The 25,576-nt window shown below is 33.2% G+C and overlaps 1 protein-coding gene across 11 annotated transcripts in view; it reads right to left on the minus strand.

Annotated features, from left to right (window-relative positions):
• The window catches only part of tns1b (tensin 1b), a 264,722-nt gene that overhangs the window by 98,876 nt on the left and 140,270 nt on the right, over window positions 1-25,576 (minus strand). For all 11 annotated transcript variants that reach the window (XM_088604952.1, XM_088604951.1, XM_088604948.1 and 8 more), the window contains one exon: window positions 4,484-4,522. In XM_088604952.1, coding sequence (XP_088461078.1) covers window positions 4,484-4,522 — 39 coding nt within the window. The remainder of the gene's footprint in view (window positions 1-4,483; window positions 4,523-25,576) is intronic.

The following is a 25,576-nucleotide window of genomic DNA, read 5'->3' on the forward strand; positions in this document are numbered from 1 at the left end:
GATGATTAGCTAGAATCAAGCTGAGTAGAGAAACACAACTTGGTTTGGCTTAGTCTGTGTTGTGAATGATGTCACGGACAAAGATGGAAGTTGGAACGTTTGTACAGTACTGTATAAATTAAACTTTTGCTTTCAAAAAAAGTTATGTTTCCTGTATGCAAACTTCTTTAGTTACAGTATGTATAGTTTGCTATATTAGGCAGCGTTAGACATGCTTACAATTCATTTTTTGTATTTGGATGTTAATTATGACCAGATATTAGGAAATGCTGAACAGGGATCAGCCCTAGAGGGATTTAATTATTGTAAGTCATCGGATCACCTCTGCTTTCTGTGATATATATTGAAGTTCATGGTTTAGTATTTCCATTTGATCTTTTTGTTGCATGATTTCTGAAAAAGGCATCCTTTTCAAATGTTTGTTTCATCTAATTTCATCTGCATTCAGTGAGAGAGGGTAATAAGTAATGCAAGTGTACTATTATATCATTAGTATTTTAAACCAGACCTTTTTTCTCAGCTGGGACAAACAGTTGGCATTTATAATGTAAAGATGTTTATTTCATTTTTACAAAGCTTCATTATTGAACTTTGGTATACAAGAGCCCTTTTTTATTGAATACTTGACCCTATTATGCAAAATGGTTAAACTCACATAAATATTAAGACAATAACCCCATTGAAACAGATTGCTGACATAACTATTATGGGAGAGGGTTCTCCTTGAAGTACTGTAAGTGGCAGTCTGGGAAAGGGGGGTTATTTTCCCCTTTGAAGTAATCAAGGGTTCAGGGAGGAGATACTCAAATACATTATCCTTCCAGGGGACAATTTTTAGCAAAAGTTTTTTTCCAATGGGGAATGATACTTATTTTGACAAGTAACATGCCACTAATTACAACAGGAGCCACCATTGAGCCTCCATTACTCTACACTATCCCACAAAACCAGAAAGGATAGAATGTACGTATTGTATTGTAAGTGTCTAAAATATCAAATAATCGTTTGATCATGTATTTATGTTTTTTATTAAAAAGGACAAAGATAATAAAGTAATTCATTTGTTGCAAATAAAGAATATTTTCAGTCTCACATTATACAAGGAATGTAAACATCCCTACATGAAAGTTAATACTGTTCATCTACATACTTTATATTGTTGTATACAGTTTTGTAGGACTATTGTAGGACTATCCATGCAAGAAAGTGTTAAAAAATTAACAGTCTGCCAATTTCTGCCTTTTAAAAATGATATCATTGCGTGTTTTTTAGCATTGAAAATATTGTCTGTTAATTGGATCTACATTATTTTCACAAGCCATGCTTACCGTGTCCACCAGTGGCTTTTACCTGAAACTACAATGGGTGTTTTTGTTTTGGAAATTCCATGTCTGTGTGGTGTCAATGCCACTTATACCATTTTAAAGAGACTATGTTTTTAATGACAGTTATCATTTTGGAAAAGTTAGTACCCTCGGGGCTGAAATTCCATTGGCTCTTGGTCTGTCCTGCTCCTGGCTAATAAAAACATTCTTTGTTGATCCAGCACAAACAAATATGAGGGTGCTTCTCTGGAATGTTCCTGCCCACAAACCAGTTTGCAAAACACATGTAACATACATCACAGCATCACTGTGCACAGCCCTCAGGCTGACATTTGTTCAGGTTTTCCCGAGGTGTTCCAGTTCCTGTTGTTTCAAGTTATTTCGAGACTTTGTTATGCCCCGAAAGGCAGCACATCTAAGCCCTGCTTGTTTAAATAATATACTTTCTAGTAAAATATTTCACCAGTACCCTATGCTCCTTAATGCTTAGACTGGGATCTTGTAGTGATTCCTAGCTAATTAGTATTATTTAAAACTTACAACTTTCTTTTATTTGCTATAACAATAAGTAAGAATGAAATATCATGTTTTTGGTACATTACACATGGCAATCCTACTGTACCATAAACAGACAAACATGTAGAAACTAATTGTGTAAGTGGTAAAGTTTGTGTTATCACTTGTGTTGAAGTGATAACATTGTAGATTTGGGGTTTGTGTTAGGAGCATACAATTGCAGTGAGTTAGGAGTAGGAATATTAATTAATTCTAATCAAATCATGACACTACAGGGGACTAAATGTCTCATTCTGTCTTTTTGCTGTATGCATATAAAGAATAGATATACAGTATTTATAAAGTAAGAACAATAAATATTGTAAACTCCTCAGATAAACAGAAAGGAAATAAATCATCACAACATTCTTTACTTAAAATAAGTGCTGTCCGTATTTTGATGGAGTACTTTTGCTTTTCTGGTTTTCAAAGTCTACCTTGTCAACCCAATTTACTGCTTGCATTACCTAAGTTCAGAGAAAGACTGACTCCAAGCCTCATAAATCTTGAGCTTCTCTTACAGTATCTCTAGGCAGAGAAATGAACCAAAAAAGGAATTTGGAATTGTATCCCTAAGACCAAGCATTTAGAAGACAAGCTATCCACTAATTATCAGCAAATTGTTCCTTTACTTAAGAGTTATACCCTTAAGTAATAAGGGAAAAAAAGATTAATTATTAGAATGATTACCACTTATAAATTTCTACCCCGTCTTATATCATTGAGAATGGAGCAATTTATGTCCTATTTATTAGACATATTGGCATTATTTTATCCAGTATAAACAAAAGTAAATGCTATATACTAAAATATAGTTCCATTTAGTTTAGGTAATATGGAAATATCCTGTTGTGGTCTGTGTATACAATTGGGAAGGATAAAGGAGATGGTAACCTAATAAAGGTTTATTAGATCATTCATAACTTTATTTAAATTAGCATTATTTAAATCTATTCATGGCCAAATTTCTCACAATATCATTGTTCTCACCTTCTGTTTGACTTGTAGGTTATAGTGTTAAACTGTCTAATTGTTGGATTTCAAAGATGATAGCGAATTACAGTATTTTGTGAAGACTCAAATATACATTATGTTCTGAATTGAAGTACTACTGTACACTACTGTCTTGCAGACTTCTATTTAAAAGATGTTTAAAAATTCAGAAAAGACTCATCTTGACCACTCATGTACAGTATGTTAAGTACTTGCAGGTGCTGTCAGATGTAAACAATATAGATTTAATATTCTGAACTACATCTCAACTTTTGCTTCTGTACATTTTATGTAGTTCTGATAGTCTGTAAGACCAGATTGTTAAATTAACCACACATCAGTAAATTCTAACATAGGAAAATAAGTATTAGATTTGAGAACTATTGAGGCAGGCCTCCATTTATCTTATGTGTTGCTTTTAGTTTATTAATATTGTGTCTTGCATTTCCATTGCAAATACTGCAATTGTTATGCTTGGGATCTATATTTGCTTTTACAGCTCTCCAGAGCTTAGCAGCTTTGAGCTTCTAGCAGTTTTCTATTTATTTATCCCTTTTTTGTATGTCCAGTTCCTAAAGAATACCTTAATGTGTTTTTATTGCTGGGATCATTAATGTTTAAATAAGCAATCACCATTAATCCCTGCAATTAGTGCCACTTTATGTGATTCTCTGGACAAAAGTGAAATAGAAATTGCTACAAGGCAATGTCACAGGATACTCCTCTTTATTAAACTTGGCATCCTGGGGAAAAACTAAAACATGCGTAGTAAAGGAATGTAAGCACAAAACTGTGCTGTGAAATGCAAAACAATATTTTGAACAAATTCACTTTTCCTATTAGGTAAAAAAGGTTTGGAAAACCTTTTGTTTATTAAAGAGGAATATTAATAGCTTTGGTAACAACAAAAGAGGTAATGGAAATAATATTTTAAAGGTTTTCACTATCCACAGCATTTGTAGTTGAAAAAAGTACATATATAGTATATAGTTCTTAAGCAACAGAAGACCAGGTGCTCTCACAATGTCAAATAAGTAGGCAAAATATAAAAGACAACATACTGTAGGCTTTCGTGTTATACTGAGCTCTGCAAACAAACTTGTTTTTATTTTCTTCATATATCTAAAGATGTGCATAGTACCTATCTTTAAACATCAAAAACAAACACAAAAGTAATATTGTTGGGAAACGTTTCTTTGTAATGATACAGATCAATTACTCAATCAAGTCTCTAGTCCACTTAGTTAAAATAATCCTAAATCATAAATTCCAGAAAAATATCAGCAGTGTTTACAGGTAATGGTTCATAAGCTTCTGTGCTATGCCAGCTTAGATGAAACTAAAAGGCAGAATATGGAAAACAAACCTTTTGAAGTCCCCTCTACATCTGCAACCCAAACCAAAAAAGGCAAGGCTGCTGGACTGCTTTCTCCACTGGGAATTTTAACAGCAGTTCAACTACTGTGCTCTGTTAGCAATAGTTGAACCCATCTGAATAAACACATTACAGTATGTCCCTACACATAACCGGGCTTGATGTGCTGTAAAAACGGAAACAAAACTACACTGTATGGAGTTCAGGTGCACAAAAGTAAAATGAGGATACTTACCAACTCATAATTAGCAGCAGGGACACAGGATGTAGAAACCTACAAAGAAGAAAGAGAATGATTTTAGCAGGACAAATTAGGAAATACGCTTATTTCTGAAGAAATCACTGAAGAAATCAATGATTCTGAAATGCATGGTATTCTCAGTTTGCAGAAAGTATTTGATAGCCTTACAGACAGAAAGTAAAAGACATACTGCATATTTTCCATTACATAGAAGGTGCACAGTGGGTTTTTTTTCTGAGCTGTGCCAGACTAGTCTTTTAGTCTTGTATTCCTTGCAATAGGGCTACAATACCAATTTCATGTACAGTAAATGGGTTTAATAAATCTCTTTATTAATTATTAATGTATTCATTATTGGGGAAAAAAGATCTTGCTTGACTGTGAGTTATAAAATATTTTTAATTTAAAGGCAAACCAATGTAACACCCTGAATACTTAGTGAAATACAGTATAGAGTAACAGAAAAAAAAAAGATTTATAAACTAACTTCAAAGGGAAACACAGGCAAAAGTCATGCACTCTCAGTTTGCACATTTTTGTTCTTTGTGACAAGAAACTTGAGAGAGTATATGAGGCAATATACTGCATGCTGTACAAACCAAATGGTCTCAGGGATAAATACAATTTGCTGGATGACACACAGAAAGCTGGATGACCTTTTGTCTCTCTGTTCATCTCCCATCATTTCACACTTATTCAGTAAACAAAATGTATACAATTTTGGTCTGTTCCTTACATACCTATAGATCTAAAATAAAATCAATAATAATAAATCTTGAAAATTAACTTCAATACGAAAACTAAAATGGAAATTAAATGTTCATCATTATTAAGTCACACTTAAAAGAAAAACAAAATCAATAATCTTAACATTAATAAATACAACAATTAAATAGGCTATAATGAATAACCTAAAAATAAATAAGAAAAAATATTTGTAATGATGCATAGAAGACTTTAAACAAATTTTTAGAAATAATAAGGGTCACCAAAAGTAACTACACAGTTCAAATGCATCTATAGACACATGACTCATGCGTGATCCACACTCTTTACTATCCACCACAAAGTTCTTCCCTTTATATTTTACATGACAAACATTAACTGTTATTCAGTTTAAGAATGATTTTTAGTACAACTGTATAAACATATTACATTAATAAATACCTTGAAATTGGAAATGGGTATTTAATTTATGTGTTTTTGAGTTAAGTGGCATCTCTCAGAAACTCCTCTGCCATGTAAAATGACAAATTACCAATAATTCATCATAGCTACAGTATGTCTAAATTACAGTTACAGCAACATTTCCTGGTAGCAAACACAAATCTAGAGACAAATGATGTTTGAACAAATTTAATGCAATCAAGAAATAAATAAGACAGGGGTTTACTCAGTAAACAGGATATAATACTATTATTGCTATTTTTGTTCTAATCACAACATCAAGTCACAGTGTTTCCTGTAGTTCCAGGAAAGGATAATACACAAATTGAAATTAATAAAGTACAAACACACAAATTTGAGCTTCTCAATAGCGTGTTCATTTCAATTACTAAGCATTCTGTTTAGATGGTGTCTTTGTATTTGATGTTTTAATATGTTGTCTATACTCCTAGCTTTTTGCAATACACCAAAAGACCATTAATGGAAAGATACATGCATTATGTCTGAAGGAATTGTTATTGAGGGTAGGTTCCATTTTTCCTTACAAGCAAGAGTAAAAAAGAACAAGAAGCACAAAAACCCTCATAGTTTACTCTAATGACAGAGCACGACTCTAGGTTTTCATTTAAGATTTTCATTTATCCTAGGAATTACAGTTGATCATTTTCCTTTCAACAGCAAAAAATTGGATTTATGAATATGTACTATATTTTTAAACTATAATTCATATTATAGCACTAAGAGAAAACTAATTTCCTGAATACTTCACACAGTGAAATAAGGCATTATGAATATAAAGCATTCTGAATAAAATACTATGTATCAAGAAATAAAACTTAATAAAAGTGCAACTGATCCAAAAAACATAATATTAAATGACTACTACAACATCCTTATCTACTACTATTACATATCACAGATACATTATGCAAAATTGTGCATATAATGAATACAAGATAATATATAAATGGAACATTACTGAACATACTGTAGCACATTTTATGCAATCAATATTTAACCCTAGTTATACCGTTTGTAGATTTTCTTTTCCTTTTGCTGCTCAGTTTTCATTTTGTTGTTCATAAGCAAATGTGTTTATAAGGAGATTAAATATGCTGGCTCTTGTTCCTCAAAACACGCATGGCTCTACTGTATCTCTCAGACCCCACGTATTTAATAAGGAAGGAAAATAAAATCAGCTACATGAAGATTAAAGAGGTCTTGCATATGCCTTTTTGTCATCACCCTCCCTTTTCCTCCTTTCAGGGAATGTCAACAGGATGTTTCTCTAGCAGATGGCCTTAAGTGACCACAGCACATGATTTACAATGGTGTGACTTGATTATGATTGCATGTTATGGTTTGATTATGATTGTAAAATGTTTGCATGTTTCTGTTCAAAAACAAAGCAATACACCTCCCATTGAAAAGACCATCTTGTCATTAATGAAAAAGGAGATTACTAATACGTATATATACATATATACTTGGTAATGTAATGATATCTTTAGTAGCTTTTACATGTTTATGGCATGAATAACAACATTAACTTGTAGATATATAGTTTTACAGTAGCTTTCTTGACCTTGCTATAACCCAAATCTAAATCCTAAATTAAATGGTCTGTCAGACCAAAAGAAACAGCTCAGCCTCCAGCCATTTTAACTGCGGACTTCAAATGGGTTTCAACTGTGCTGTCTCCCAACCAGAGAGCAGTCAGTTTTCACTCTCCCATCTGGAAGTCTGCTATCATGACACAGTGGAATTTCCACCCTCTGGCTAGGGAGAGATCATAAAAAATGATTGATCATTTTCGATCAGTTTTCTCCCTTTCCATTATCCACATTGCACACGTCTGAATTTATGAGACTTAACTTCATTATATTGCATAAGCCTGTCTACAAGTGTCAAACATATCTTCTGATCAGTACAGAACTGATGGGACTTAAAGGACAAAGACAACTGAAATAAGTGTGAAGATGTCTGAATTAGTGAAGGATTGGGCTGCCCAATAAGGAAAGAGCTGTTATACAAGTTGTCATCACAGGTACTCAATTATCTGATTTTAAAATCAAATAAATTAAAATTATGGGCAATATTTCAAAGCTTGAAAAAAATGACTATATCTAAAATTCAAGACTCAAGAAGAAATGAATGTGAGCAGACCTTCATATTTGAATAGCTTTCTCCTTCAGTGTTACACAACACACAATGAATATTCAGGAATTATAGCAGATTTAAAATATGAAGACACCAAATGGTTAATAAACTCTCTTTTGCCGGTTCCCAACAGAGATGTAATTGCTATCGAGCCAGATAAGCTAACACTTACATAACATGTTCAAGTGGAAATATGTAACGTTTTTTAAATGTATGCAATATGTGGTGTTCCATAGGGTCTATTTTGTTCATAGTAAGAAAGACAATGTTTTTATATATACAATTGACCCATTTTATGGTAACCCCATTTATAATGCTGTCTTTGTACATCAACAGTTTTGCACTGATGTACGAATTTCCTTCTTCAAACTAGCTCCTTTATAATGCCACCATTTGCCTGCTGATACTTTAACTGCTTGTCTACAGTACGTTGTATACAACTTGGTTGTATATCAAGTGAGGACTGCAGCACTATTATTATGTTAACTCTTATGAAAGAGTGTCTTCTATGAGGATACTGTGTTGTCTCTGGTATTACTCTTCTGCATATACATCTACTGTATCACCAAAGCCCAGAGGATTTTAAACACATTTGAGACAAGGTTCAAAGACTATATGATTTTGTCTCATCTGCAGTTTCATGCAGTTCTTCATTCAACACATCACTAATTTAAATAAATCTGTGTCTCTTCATTTGAATGTTAAGTTAACTTTAAGATCTCCACCTCCCTTGAACATAGTCTACATTTTCATACAGCAAGAAGAAAGTCTGTTTCATATCTCTTTCCAATTTCAGCACCTTCACACCCTGTAAAGCTATTATCTGCCATGGTATATATTTACCAGACCTAAGTAATCTCAAGATAGGATTCAAAGACTTGACCTTTTTTTTCTCAAGGTCAGCATGCTACCAATTGAACCACCTGCACTCTATAAATATTCTATCACCTTTTTAATTATACTGTTTCCTGTTTTTCCTCATGCAGGCATCTATAATGTCCACCAAAAACTCTTTTTGTGGTTTTCAGGATGGAAAATATGTATTTCTTGACATTAGAATCTTAACACCATAAGAGAGAGCTTTCATGTAGTGTTGATTTTAGCAGGCAACAGGAGACCTCACATGGCAGAAATTAAGCTGGTAAAATCCCATGGAGTAACAACAGACATGAACACCAGAGTCCATCTAGGCAGTAAAACTAATAGTAACAGGTACAATAGAGGACTGGGAAGTCAATTCAGGACTAAAAGCAAAGAAAATAATATGGCTAAACAGCAGTGAATGTGAAATAAATAATTGGTCCAATCATTAACATTGATTTAATGTCAAGGGCTACAAGGTAATGCAATGCCACAAACAAGTATTGAAAAGTTTATGAACAGGTATTAAAATTGAAATGTAGTATAAAGAAAATTCTTAATGTTTTGAGGTAATGAATTCAAAATATGTATACAAATAGGACATAGAAAAATGGTGTGTCCACTATACTAAATCATAGTAAATTTAAATACTATAATTAAAAGTGAGAGATTCCAATAAAACAAAAACAGTGAATTTGAAAAGTCTAATATTGATTGGGGAACTGTAAAAAATCAACTTAATTGGAAAAAAGACCAATACCAGAAGCATAAAGGAATTAAAAAACATAGGATGTCACTTTCAAATAGTGGGATTCCCTATTATATATTTTCCCCAGTTATAGAAATACCCTTAAACTTGTCACTAGTTATAGAAATCTACTGTAGGAGCATGCTGGCATTACTTAGACACAGTAAATTACATTTCTCATCATTTTCAGTGTTCTCCTGTTACCAAGGAACAAATGGCTAGCAAACCAATATAAAACTATGACTCAAGATCCAAAACACATGGCGATATCTATAAAGTATATAGCTATAAATTGCTCTCTTGGAGAAAGACATAACTTAAATGAATCTGCATGCCAATATCTGTAATATGTGACTACCGCCCCTCTGTTTCCTTGGATTATAAGAAAAAAACCTTAAAGCAACTGAACTTCTACTGAAACCTACTTTCTAGGTAAAGGTTTTCCAGAATGGCCTCCCAGCTGCATGACTATTTAATATCCTACTTAAACTGGTGAGTCAATGTGTTAGTTCTTGGCTACTTTTCAATCCCACAACCTGAACAAACCACAGAGATGTTTGTTTGGGATAAATACAGGTAATAACTTTAAAGAGAGACCACTGTGGTAATCACAGGCAACCACAGCATGCAACCCCTTCTGCTCAGCTTGTTATAGCTCATGTTAGGCTTTTGTGGAAAAGACATAGGCATAAATATTCAGGATTACTAACAAGTCATTATTCATTAGATGGCTATGTCTTTAACAATCATGTTTGGCATGTTTTTCTAGGGTTGACCTTGGTTGCACACACTACAAATCCTAAGGGCACTGGTTTTTCTTTCTTTTTTATCTTTTTAAGCTAACACAGGTTATATCTTGTCCTATCTAAGAGCCTAAGTGATAAATCAAGGGCTGGAAGGGGTTCAACTTAATACCTTGAACATGGAGAACCTTTCAGTAATCTCTCTTGAGAGCTCATGACCATCTTATGAAGAGATTATTGACTTAGTAACTGCCATACTACCTGATCTATAATTATGTGGATACAGTATTTAATATTGTATTTTCTTTATACATTTTAGGGTATACTCATTTACAAGTATTCACCGAATGATCTATCAACCGAGACTATATGACAGCAATCGGACGTGTGCAGTATGCCGTTAAAATACTTTGTTTAGATGTCTGCCTTGTGACAGAGGGTGTTTATAAAAAGGAAAGAAGGATTAAGAGAGTTGGATGGAAAAGCAGATTCCACTGTGTCCTAAGGAATCAGTGGATGGAAGCATGATCCAGATTCTTTTAAAAATACAAAAGCTCTCTGTGTGCTGTATGAGTGCTTGTAAGATGCACAGACAAGGATAATATAATCTAGTATAATGGTATTTTAGCGTTCCGTACATACTTTTATTAACAAAATTAAACCTTTGCCCATTTTGGACAGACTGTCTCAATAATGCAAGAGAAAACCTCTGTTTTAATGTTTTATTCAAGATACACTGTAGTTTATTTATGAATAGTTCAATGGGGTAATTTTCACCTAGAGGGGACTGAATTTGTCTCAAGTCATATACTGTAGGACATACTGTTTACAGTACTTTTTGCTTCTAAGGTGAAATTGATGAGTTTGAAAAAAGTACTGTTCATTTGATGTTCATATTATTCTACAAGTAATTCTTCTTGTCTGCTTTAACAATAAAGTGCTATCTGGTTTAAATTAAAAAAATTAGTTTAATGCAAACACATTTTTAATTGTTGTATGCAATACAGTATATACAATATATATGAAAATATTTGGATTCACAGATTAAAAAGTTAAAAACATATTGTGTTAGTGGTAGAACATGTTTCACAATCTGTGTCTGTATAACTGGCAGCATATTACTGTTAAAGACATATTGTGGAAAATAGATGGACTTCTTGTAGTAAACCTTATGTGAGCGCCATCTTTTTTTTCCTTTTTCTCTGTGTTCTATAATAACATTTCTTGCTGCCTGTTTCACTCACATGCTGCTCTCCTGAATAAGTGCCCTTTGGTTTGATGAAAATGTTCTGCCATAAAAGGCCTCTTCTCCTGGAAAACAAAACTACGCCCTTAAGGGTCTGGCGATCATCCACAGCCTGTGAGTGCTTGGAACGCAGTGCTCTCAAATGCAGGAATGAGTGTGCTTTGGCAAGAGAAGAGTCCTGAGCTTTAACAGTATCCCTGAAGGGTGATGTAAATTGGCTTAAACACACTATCTTCTGATCCCTGTCATATATATACATTTATGCATAAGGACTGGTTAGTAGTTAAATATTTTCTGGATTTTACATATTGCAATTTTTTCAAATAAATTTGCAAAGTTAATTGAAAATGGCCTACACTGAAATGGGTAGCATTGTTAGTGTTTACTGAAAACAAACATAACATTTCAGGAAAGCTAATCTTTAATCTCTAAATTGGTTTAAATAATTATACATTTAATAACAATGTTATCTTTTGCAAAATACCACATTTCTCAGCTTTAAAAAAAGTAACCACATTTTGGCATAAACCATAAACCCAGGGGGCTGATTTAAGTTCTTATTTATCAAAATGAGTCCATATGTTCCATCTTAAATACCAACTTTTGATATTAAAAACTGAAAATCAACTTTGGTGTATTTTAAAGCTTACAGATATTCTTTGTTAAGAGATCTGTAAAAAAAATCTAAATTAGCCTATACTGTATATAGTCAAAACTCTGTGGAAAACTTGATATTTTCATTTTATTCTTATTTAACATGAAAATATATTTGTATTTTCAGCTGCTTAAACTGCTAAGCATTGCCTTTACTTATTTTCACATGAACCACTTTAACCAGTTTAATGGGAATTGAATTATATAGACATTAGATTTTAAACAAAACTTTAAAGGTGAAAACGGAGTCTGTAAATCTTTAAATGTTTGAAAACTCACAGTTATGGTCAAATATGTTTTAAATTAATAATGCTTCTTAAAGAAATTAAAAAAGAAAGAGTATAGCTGATGTGTACAATAAACATTTCAATGGAAGAAAAATGAAAATGCTTAGCTCCTGTAGGACCAAGAAATTAGACAACTGAGCCAGGCAAAATGTTACTCTGATATCACAAGGGATTACTGCTAACAATTCAATCAATAACACTATCAAAAGTCTTCTCACCTCTTTTCTTTCAATTGGGCCAAACAAGCAAGGTGAATCTCATAATATCAGATACTTCTCGTTATAAAATAAGCATTTCTTAAGTATCTGGGGGACCAGTTCAAGCGTCTTAAGTATTTATATAACTGATGACAATCTGTTGTTGAAAAATTCAACAGGTTTGGACAAGCATGTGTGTGGACAACCAGTGACAGTGTCATTTAGAACACTATCAAAGAACAGTAACAACCACTGTAAGCAAACACTAACATTATGATTCAGGCCAAAAAGTAACACAAACATCATAACACAAACATCACATACAGTACAGCAGGTACAAGACTTTTATTATCAACATGGGTCTTTTTAGAATGTTACATTAGACATTTCATTATGCTGTAATTTATTTTTATAAAAAACATTAATTGCACAAAACTATTTGGCATAACAGTTATACTTCCTGCTCACATATATTAATCGTACTTGCACGCCAACATAAATATTTAATTTACGATAACCTATCTGATTGTCTGACATATTAGTAATACCTTTTTAAAGTTAGAAAAAAAATCAGTTGTTTTTCTAAATCTAAATACAAAGACTTAAGATCTCAATAAATAGTAGTTTCCATGGGATACTTTAAGAAAATATACAGTATAACTGCAAAACAAGTTTTAAGACAAACATTAGAGCTGATAGATTTGCTGATAAGAAGATATTTTATTCTTTGGCTGTGGAAGTTTTTCAAATCATCATTTGCAACATAACTCTAGAACATAGGAAAGGACAAAAACAACATAATCTATCTTAAAAAGTTATTAGTAGCTTATTCAGTGGATCTAATTCAACCATCATCTGAAGGATGGCAGGAATGACTGGTTAGGTTGTTCCAGACTCCCACAACCCTTTGTTCAAAGACGTGTCCCATGTTTTCAGTCTTAAATACAGTTACCCTTATTTTTAAATGTCTTTTTATAAGCTTTACACAATATTATACACTCATGCATTATAGTACTTTAACATAACTTCACGCTACTTAAAGTTTTCACTTTCAGGATATGCATATACACATACTGTATGTCCTAACGTGTTATAAAGATTCTGACAAACAAGATGGATAGATTTTATGTTATGTATGGTAGACTACTGTACATATATTCACATGAGGCATTCCTGTAAAAGTAAACAATACTTCAATATTTCACTATTTACCATGATTAATACAAGCATGCAGTGTAAGGTGTATACAGTACAGTACTATGAACATCAGCAACATTATCAGGTGATATTCATATAATCATCTGCCTAGCTGGTCCCATTAGTGCTTGTTTGATAGTAAGATCAGGCAATACTGGAAGAAATACTGAAGGTCATTGAATGCAATTAATCCCACATTAATGCTGAAAAGCTTTTTGCAATCAAAACCCAAAATTTTCTAATAATATCCTCACTTAATATCCTTCCATTAATAACCAGTGCACTACTATAACCAAACAATGTCCATTCCTTATGAATATATCATGGCTGTTTTTATGTACCATCATCACGTACTGTACTGTTAGATGATGATTTATCCAAAAACTGCCTCTCAGGCCGATATTGATAGTGTCACCATCCATGTTAATGTACAAAGCCTGCTGACATTTGAACATTGCTATTGTTGGGGAAGCTGGTTCCTTTGGCTATGACTTTCCAGAATGAGTAATTTGCAATTTCCCAAAAGATTTCAAATCAGAACTTTAAGACATACTAGAAATGCAAGTGTACTGAACATAAAGGCCATGCAATCAAATCACTGTTCGATGGTCAAAAACACTGAAATACTTTTAAAATGTTTTTAAAGTATTTTTATAGCTTTTATAGTAACCTTTTTAATACCAATACAAAGAGCCATACAAATGATTGCTAGAAACAAGGTGCTTGGATAGGGGTATTTATAGAATACTATAATACAGATGGAAAGGGAATGGTCTGCATGAACACAATGCAAGGTGAGAAAATGAATGTACTCAAAACCATGATTTGGGGAAAAAAATCACTATTTAGTCAAATATATTTCAATTCCAGAAAATGCACACAATAATTGCATTTCTGGGATCATGACGCCCACTTGTGTTAGCGATATCTTAATGCACCTTCTAATTATAAGATACTTATAAGAAATAAGATGCTTCCAATGTTTTCCTTTGTTTGCTAACACTGGTGTTAGCAGCCTTTGGTGTTGCTATGTGAAAATGATCCATAATATACATGAATGGAGTTTTAATAAACAAAAGGGTCAAATTCTCAGGACATCAAACCCTAATCCTGCCCACTTCCGCTTACCTACAGTACTGTATGTGCAAATATTATGCTTCTTGCTGAATTGATTGCTTTTTTTGTTTTTCCACATCCCTTCTTCTGCCATTTTTGCCATTGCAAAGGGAGCTTCCTGGCTCATCCTACAATAAAGAGATGATTCTAACAGAACTGATAGTCCTGTGCTATGGACAGTTTGTTGTTTCCCTCAGCTACAGTAGGTGAATTACATAAATAAAGCTCACTTATCAAATCACACTTCTTCTCTGCCTAAATTAGGATTTTACAGGATTACTGGATTGATAAATAGGGATTAGATGCATGTTGGGTTTTTTTTCCATCAGCATATCCACAGTTGAACACTATTGTGAAGGAGAAAGATTTTTTGACAACCTGTTCAACAACAGGTTTCAATATACAACCATAATACAACCAAGCTCTTTCAATTGGAATTGGACAAGTTTCAGATTAATGCATATTTTTTTCAGATTAAAAGTATGTTTACTACTTCTCTCCAAATCAATAACATTCATCAAAAGGTTAAGGCAATCTACATGCTCAAAGTTATTTGCATTATTGGCTGCATTAGATGTGACTGCACATAAGTACAGTTTACAAATATACAGGACTGTAAAACAAGTATGGACAAGGACAATGTTGTCTTTCATACCAAAGTGTTCACCTGGAAATACATTTACACACAGAAACTAAAATGGACATTTAAAAGACAAAGATTAGCCTAACCATCATATCTTTGGAAGGTGGGAGGAAAATGGGAGTGCCATTTGTAATGTAAGAACCTACACTAACACGGGGAGAACATGCAGTCCCAACACAGAAGGTATCCTAACCAAAAAGTGAACAAAGCAGTGCTTTCTGACAAGTAGCTGAACCATATTTTGTTATAGAAAAGTCACAGTGGTAAGTCTGGAAGAGAGCACAAAAACAATATGAAGCAAACATATGAGCTACTGTAAATTAAATTGATAAGATAATTTTTTAGGAATGCAAATTATTTCTCACCACTTATGATATAAACATAGTTATAAAAACAGCTTCTATAGTTTGATGCTGTACATGTCCAACTGTCCCTGGTGCATAGTATATTTGGATTATTGTGATAAGGGACAAAAAATAAAAAGAAACATAACAAGTCACTGCTGAAAATGTTAATACGAGCCTGCTTTACTCAGAACATTCCAGGGTACATCAGAGGCCTGATAAGTACGCAAGTTCTAAAGCCCTAGAGTGGAAATGTTCCCATTTTCCCATGTACTCTCTAAGTGTTTTCAGTTAAATATTTGACATAGGCATGGAAGCCAAGAGAGAAACAGAATGGCACCACTTGTGTTCTGACGTGCCATAGTTAAACCACTTCTCCAGATGAAGCTTATCTCAAACCTCTGGAAGATGAAATAAAAAGAAAAATCTTGAAGTGAACTAGGAGCACCTTCCAGTGCTGGCTCAACTTGAAAGCACATATGTAATGCATCAACACCATAATCCAAACATCACTCCTTGGAGACAGTGCATTACACTACAGCTCAAGCCCCCGCAAGCAGATTTATTATAGACAAAACACTGGACGTGAGCCAGACGTGAAGACCAAAGTTAGAGAACGACTTCAACCAAGACAACGATGGAGATAGGCTTCCAGCATCCTATCCATGTTTACATGTTAAACTCTACAAGTACTATTGTGACAATGAGTAAATATACTGTACCAGCCAATATACTGGATTATTTATCAAGACATGGATCAACACCACCAAGCAATAGTATGTTTTACTGTACATTTAATCATTTATGGACTTTTGATCTTCCTCTTATGATTTCTTTTAATAACTTATCTTCATTCTACCAATATATACTGTAAAAACACAGAATTGGAAAAATGCTGTTCATAATGTTTTGAGCCTTCCATCAAGCATTTACTATCTTGTTCCATTATGAACACTCACTAGACTCCATGTGTGTAAAATTCATATCACTACGTAGACTGGCAGGCATTTCTTTTCTGATTCTAAATCTGGCTTTAATATTTACCTGCATTTTTCAAAGTGATCATGAATTATGGAGATTTCTTAGAGTTATTATGCTTCCAATCTGAGTACTACTCAGTCCTTCGGATTTTTGCAACCTGAAAGCAATGTGTGGAATTCTGCTCTTTATTCCGAATTAGTTTATCTTTTATGTTTTAGAATAATTAGGATTTTGATGTGACATATTTGGAGTTTACCACTGAAGAACGAAGGGATAACTAAACTTCTGCCAGGTCCAAATAAACACAAATGTTCACTGTAGACATGAAGCGCATGCCACCAGGCTGTCTTTGCTGCCCTCATTACTTGATGTTGACACTGTCTGCATGGTGTTACATTTTCTCTGGCACAATACTTGCATTACACTTCCAGTTTGTTCTGGCCTTATTTTCCATTTTGTTGCCTTCTTTGATGGACTGTTTTTTATTACAAATGCCTTGTACTGTATATGCGTGGCACAGTGGCCTTTCAATGCTGGGGCCCTTGGCCCAATTCCTGGGGTGCTATATGTCTGGAGTCAGTTTTCTCCAGGAGCTCTGGTTTTCTTCCACAGTCCAAAGATATAGTCGTAGGTTAATTAGATGGAAGGATACCATGCTGTATTGAATATATTGTAATTTGACATTGATAAAGGCATCTGCTAAGATGGCGATAAGGAATCTCAATTTCCCAGTGGCCATTATTTTCAAATCATTTTTATCAATACCCTTGGCTCATGCCACTTAGCAGGACACGTTTGTTAGCTTTGACATTATGGCCGGGTTGCTGTTCTCTCAGTTAAGCAACACCAAGCTATATTTTACTTTGCTCCCATGAAATACCACATTCTTTACTCTGAATGTGTGTAAGTTTATAACACTGACAATTGCTAAACACATTTCATGGACCAGGCTGCTCATTCGCTAAAAATTGTGTTGATTTTGGTGCATTCTTTTTTTCATGTATTATACTGTATATTGAATAAAATATTACTGAAGATACCTAATGGGTCACAAACTGATGTATTCCTGATGTATTCCTAAATCCTGATTTAATTGCAATGAAGAATTTAGAACTAAAGTTACTGCACTTACTGTAACTAGGTAGTTTCACTATTATAGTTTGCCTTTAACTTCTGTTGACTTCGGCCCCAGCTCTTCTTTAAGCAAAATAACATTGTTGTAATTGTAATTGTGCATGTCGCAATTAACCTTAATATAATTTAAGAGCCTCTAATGATGCAGTCTGACATTCACAGCAGTTCTTCATTGTGCACATATATATAATGTTATTTAAATTTTAATGATTATACATACATTGTAGGTTAGTTGGTTTTTTAAGTAGTATTAGATACTGAAGTCATGTGTTTTCCCCAAAAAACATAGTATCTCAGTGTAAAATGACTTGATTAGGAAAACATATAAGACTATGATTTATGCAGATGTACAGTACAAGATTATTAACCTAAGAACAGTAAAAGATACAAGCATGCCCCACTTCATTTCTGAAAACCAACAAAGGCTGATTGCATTTTATATAACTGAGGTGGTCTGTCTGTGACAGAAGATGCCTGAACAATAAGATGTTCTGCTTCCCCAACTTGGAGACTCTTCCAGAGAATCCAGGAAACTGTGAGGCCACTTCTGGGAAGGTAGAGGGCTATTAACCTGACCCAGGACAGTACATCCTGGCTGAAAATACTTCTATGTCAGCCAAATAACTACATCAAACATGATCTGCATGCTTGGAGTCTGTTCAGGGGTAACACATTCACAACTGTGAGATAAAATAGTCACCTTCAGTGGGCAGGAAAACACTTTGAATTATTGGCAGAAAGAGTGCTGGAGTGTTTTATTTACTAATGATTGTCATTTTGCCCTTGACAAAACTAATGGATGACATACAAGTATATGGAGGTGTCATGATGAGGTTCTGACTGTTGCATTGTTCAATTTAAACAATCAGACAAGGGAAGTTGGGGGATGAAGTTCCTTTAACACACAAATACCTTTAGTGCAGATCAAGGGCAATCAACAAAGTTCTTTAACTACTACTGTACATTGTCAAAGTTCTTATGCAAAGTTTTTCCCTTTTTACAAGTCATTCTGGGACTGTTGTTCTTCCTCTAGGGCAATTCATGAGCACATATTACTACGATTACAATTGCATGTCTTTAAGAAAATGATGTCAAGGTTGTCAACTGGCTATCATTTTCTCCAGAGCTATAGAACATCTGTGGGACAAACGCACAAATGACATCACTAGGAGACAACTACAACTGCCGCTGCAGCTGTGAAGGAAGAGGGGAGAAATATTCCACATCAGTCTTTCTACCATAACTGTGTTAATCCTTTAGAAGGTCATAACAGTTTTATAATGTTTTAATTTTGACAGTGCGCCATATCTTAAACTGAAATTTATGTTTCTTTGATCTGTGATTTGGTTAGATATCTCGGATTAAATATTTGATTAATATAATATGTTGAAAAAACTTCACTAAATCCATTTGGCCTGTGTGTTCTGTTTCTTTTGTGCATTGTACATGTTGATATATGCTAGTTGTCCATTTTGTTTATTAAATTATTGATTACACAGATGTCTTTTTGGATTTATTTCTCACCGTGCCAGGATAGATGATAAATATGCAAAATACGCAACACAGCAGAGGCTTGACGGGACAAAAAATACATAATCCTAATGCTTTGAAACAGTCCTATTGGATTTACAACCCCATTTCCAAGGGTGCTTCCCCTGTCAGGCTTAGCTAAACCCAGTGTAGCACTGCTGTTTTTACTTTAATAAGACAAAAGTCTTATTAAAGACTTGACTCTTTCTGTATTCTTTAAGAGGAAGGCTTTGGAACAAATTGCTGGAGTACCATACAACCAGAACACTGCACAAGACACTCAGGCTGTAGAGATTACAATAGACATCTGGCTAAATTTACAGACTAGAGATGAAATGTATAGTGTTGATGCTATCTAAAGCACATACCTTTTCACTGTTAAGTTCTCAGAATACCTGAGACAAAAAACAACAAAAAATGGCACATACTGTAATACAGGGATTTTTAACACATTTTGAAAAATTGTATGACTCTAAATGTATACACAGATGGAGTTTAGACTTCCCCTATTACCAGTGTGCAAGTGCAAAGGATTTGCAAAAGAAGGCAAAACTTTCATTTTCAGATAGGGAGTACTTCTAGAGTAATTATTGAAATACTGATATAAAATTTAGACTCATTCTGTTTAAACACAGTAGGAATGAGCTTGTGTTTAATTGTCCTGTTAAATCATTTTAAAGGCTCTTACCCATTTTTATATGTGACTGTTTCACACATTTTATTACTGGTGTCTGAACTACTTTTGAACTGTGTGCGTATAAAAACTGTACATTATACAGTAGATGTGATGCAATTAAAACCACTTTATAAAATGTTATCATCAGATCTCTGAAGTAAGGCTGGGCCTGGTACAGAACGAATGGGGTGGGAGAAAGTCAGGTAATTGTTAGTAATGTTGTAATATTGTAATGATTGTAAGTTATTGGCAGCAACTGGTCCACTCTTTCTTCTAGACCGGATTTTTCAAAACAATGCCCACTATGGTGAAAGGGACATTGTGTTGTAGGAAACGTCATACTTTGAATGAGACATTAAAACAGAGTTCTGACTACCACAATCTATCAGAGACCCATTGGCGCTGCTCAAGAATAGGGAAGTCATGGCTAAATCCACTTTGGGCTTGCATAATCTAGCTTTCTAAATTTGCCTCTTAATTCTACTGTTGGATCAATTTTTCAATTCTCTACTCAATGTGCTGCTAACAGTGGAGCTCCTTACTTATAGTAGAATGCAGCTACTGTAGGAATGGCTGTAGCATGTTGCCTTGCCGAGATTTGTACTTCAGTGGCAAATGAAGTGAGTTCCCAATTATGCAGTATGTAAAGTACTTTGGGATCCATTGGGATGAAAAGCACTATACAAATGTAAGCAATTATATTATTAACTACAAATATGTTCCATCTAGCAAAGCAAAAACCATGTCCATTCTGAAAGATGAATATTATTGTTACTGAATATTTAAGTAGTAATTCCTTTATAATAATAAGTCAGATATGTGCAGGACTGTTTTATGAACTACATATGTGACTACTTGAATGAAAATTAATGTTCAACATTCAAAGCTTTATTTCTTTAATATATACAGTATCTGCAAATCATTAGCCAAACCTAGACACATCAAACTTCAAACAAATTTCTACAAAAGGGAGACTAAAGGAGTCATTTGGCCTGTGACAGAACTATTGTTTCCATTTAAGCACGTATATATGTTATTGATGAAGTTCAAGTAGGTAGCTGTGTCAGCATGCGTAGGCCGCAAAGTAAAGCTTTATTCCATGCTGAAAAGAGAAGAAAAGAAGCACAAAGTTTCTTACTGTTATAGATGTTTTGTGTTGTACAGTATTAGAAGAATATACATTTCTTATTGAAAACATCTTATGAACAAAGTGATTTAAAGATGTAATGGGAAATAATGACTATGCCCCTAAATAAATGAGATGCTGAATAAAGATATATTAAAATGATTCTAGTGAAAACACTCTTAAAATCACTACATATCCAGGGATGTAAACTGGCATTGCTCTTTGTCAGAGCACAAATCCCAGCTAAAGGCAGTAAAGATAGTCTTAAAATAAAATGGAAAACTATTTTTTTCCTTTAATTCTAACTATAACTATCAGCCAATAAAGCCAATTATATATAAAAACCAGACAGCTAGATTGTATAAAGCAATTTTATAAATCAAAGATCATTATAAAGGCACAAGCCAGTGTTCCCATTAAGGCACATTATGTTTCTGTATTGATTCAATGTGGTCGCCTGGCACCAGAGTTCAGATCAAAAGGGATTTCCTTAAAAACATCTATGTTAACTTCTTCTTCACAACCTAGATAATATTAGGCTGATACCTGCTGTGCATTTACAGTAGGGTTAGTTTGGAATCCTAATTTTAAATCCTGATAAATCTGTTATTTATTTGGAATTTAAAAAAAACATGACCACAATACTGAAATCAATCAGGGCTTTCAGCTAAATGAAAACGAAATAAACACATTCTTTTATATCTGGGTTAAATATTAGTCCAAATGGTGAATCTAAATAGCCTGTACCAAATTATTCTCAGGTACAGTCTGCATCCAAATGTTATAGTCAGTTGAAATTAAATGCAGGATGTTTTCACTAATTTTCCTCTAAATTACTTCCTCTGGGCCTTGTAGCAGTTAAGAAGAGAGCCAAATCTCTTTAGTACTGTTTTGCGGGAGATATCTGATCCACTTCACCATATGTCTCCTCTTTCTGCCCAGTGCCATTCAATTTCCATAATTCTGAATAAACGGAGAACAGGAAGTGTGGAGTAAAGCTTATGCATGTTTGTTTCAAGTGATAAATTAAAGACTATGGTGTTTCTCTAATATATTAATGTATTAAATATTAAATTTAATGGGAATCTCATTAGTTTGGTGACCAAATGTGAAAATAAAATATTGTTTTAATTCGTCATCATCAGTACCTAATGTCACGTTTTTAAAAAATTAATTTACTTAATCATGAACCATTCTCTCTTTTGAAGGTTCTCCATTTTAACTTGAGAGAAACATTTTTTTTTCTACAGTCATGGGCTTTGTGGTTATATATTTTAAAGAAGACACAATACATTAAACAGTCTCTGTGGATATTAAATGTGTCATTTTACAGAGGAGATTTTGATTTTAAAAGTAATGTCCCAAATACACATACCATATATTTTGTAGTGCACAGAAAAGTAACAAAATAGTAACAGTACTTGAAGTCAGTAGCATACAGTACATTGTATTTTGTAAGAGTTATCTAAATATTGAGGAGAATTTGTATTTTTATTATATACTGACAAGATCACAATATATTAAAAATATAAACATCTTATCTTTATTCTTTAACTAATACTGTACATAAAGTACAGTATGAATAATTCCGTGATTCGTACATTTACAGTATACAGCTGCAGCTGCTCAATAAGCAGAAATTATCTTGCTCACGGTCTCACTCTTGAATGTTTTAGTCTCCTCATGCTTTAAATTCAACATTACACTCTAAAATATGTGCAGGCACTGCAACTGAAATTGCACGTCTACATTATTAAATGTTAATGGCCAGAATTGTGATGAATCGTGTTTCTATTGTATCAAAAGCATGAACACACACAGTAGCCTATTGCAGACTGTGCAGCAGATATCTAAAGGTCTACACAAAGGTCTGATGGTCTATGAGAAACATTATGAAGAATCTATCAAACACAAACATTAGCACTTGATGTTGAGAAATTAGAGTTGCAAAAATGAAAGCAAACAAATGGTATCCTGCTTTTCAATAAATAGGTTTTGAGCTCACAATCTTGTCTATTCTCAATTATTCACACTTCTGAGTGCCACTTCAGAAGTCGTCTAATTAGTTTTTCTATTCAACTAAAAAAAAAATTCAAAAAACATCTGTACGTGTAAATCTACTGTCTTCTGACTGGAAAAATGCTTAAAAATGACAGAAACCTTATCCCATTGTAAGGGTATATTCTGATTTAAATGCTATTAAGTTCTAAGCAATGAGTGCTCTGCTGTATTGTGATAGTGAAAATTAAGCAATGTGTTTCTCTTGATTTGGTTTTAAATTTAAAACAAGTTTTAAATTATCAAAAACAATAAACTTTCTAAACTTCTCTGCATACACAAGCTAGCAAAATCTAAACATTTCAAAAAATTTCAGACCTATAATATCTTCCTACAAGAACATAAAAATAATCTTGGGCATTTGATTTCATAGAAATAAGAATCACATGTAAACACAGTTTACTCAAGCTCAAGCTACAGTAAATATAGTCATATTATACTGCATTGGAACTGTCATTTAAATATTTCCTACATTATTGGCATTAAACCAATAAAAATCCCACGTTTAATTTATCATCATGATATAATCAACGTCTTCATGAAAAAATATCTTAAACTTTATTGTTAGTTTTTATATCATTGCTAATTAACTTGAAGTGTCAAACTGAATAAATTTAATATAATTCCTTTCCATAAAACGCTTTTCATGATAACTTAATATTGTTCACAGAAACCAGATCAAGGCATGAGCCATGAGTTTGTAATGTATAGCAAAATGATGAATCAGTGAATAATGCTGATTTATTTATCCTCCTTCCTCTCCTGAAGTAGAAAATGAAACTTCCAACCACAACATCAAATGATACATGAAGTTCCACAATAAATGTTTTTAAACATACATGAATCAAAAAAATCCAAGACCACAGTATTAACTATTGCAAGCTCAGCTTCTTTAATCAAACTGATTAAAGTTATACTGTATAAAGAGAAAGAGGAAATGAACTCAGATCATTTTAAGACAGTTGTTCAGTCAGTTGAGTTTTGGAAAACTAACCAAAAATAAATTTTACTTCTTTTTTAATGTTATTGAACATTATCTAAAAACAATTTGAAGTATGTAATTACTAATAGTATAAGTAATTAACACTTTCCAGTTTTATCTTGTTTCTAAGAATTTCAAGTTGTGATCATTTCCCAGTTATTGTATGCAGGTTTTTCTCACGTCTTTCAGTTTATTCTCCGATATCAGCATCCTGTGTTCCAACTCAATATAAAATGAATTAGGAATTGTAAAGTAAGCTTTGTACATTATACAACTTTCATCATATTCCAGCTTGAGTGATATCTCTGCAAGAAGATACTGTAAAGCTCATCTCAAGGTCTCTGACTGCAACCTTTTGGAAGTCAGTTTTCCTTTCAAAACTAACACCTTTTAAAAACAAGAATTTACTAAATATTTTTTTCTGATTTTCCAAAAAAATAATGTAAACTAGAAGTAAAAGTTGCTGGTAAAACTGTAAAATTTAAGAGTCATGAATTCCTTACAGATAAAACAGATTCATATTAACATTAACTCACATCGTCAATCAGTCTAAAATCAGGTATTAAAAAGGATTGTTGATCTTTTATGGCTATATTTTGTCTACCATGGTTTGTTACTCATTTGAAGGAAAGATCAATTTGAATCAGAGTTTAAGATGACTAAAAATGTGTACATGCTATTCACAAACAGGAATAGCTCTTTGGCTTGTTGCCAGTAGATATTCTTCAACCATGTCAAAGAGTGATAATGTTAATGTTAAAATTAATTTTATATACGAGATGAAGGTTTCTTTTATAAATTAAAATAGATCCAATAGTTATTTCCGTGCAGAAAATGCAATATTTATACCTCAAACCGTCAAAGTACTGTAGAACTCATAACATTTTACATACTGTATTATGATATTTAACTTCACAAAATATTTCTCTGCTCCTACAGTTAAGAGAAAAAAAACGCTATGAGATTCTTAAAACCATAAAATAAAGTTATGTTTTTACTGAACTTTATAAGTTAGATAGAAAATGAATAGCTGATCATGGTAAGTATACCCTCGTTAGTTATTAGACCTATACCTCAAGCATTCTATATAAGTTGATATTGGAATATATATTGAATCTAATATTAATATTTCTTTTTATTTGCTGATATTTGCTCTTACCAAACCTTGGTTTCTTAATTTGACAAAAAAAAGGTGTTGGCTCCAAAAACAAGCACTCATGGTATTATACTGTAAACC

Source organism: Lepisosteus platostomus, chromosome 14, assembly GCF_059453375.1.
Source record: "Lepisosteus platostomus isolate fLepPlt1 chromosome 14, fLepPlt1.hap1, whole genome shotgun sequence".
NCBI lineage: Eukaryota > Metazoa > Chordata > Actinopteri > Semionotiformes > Lepisosteidae > Lepisosteus > Lepisosteus platostomus.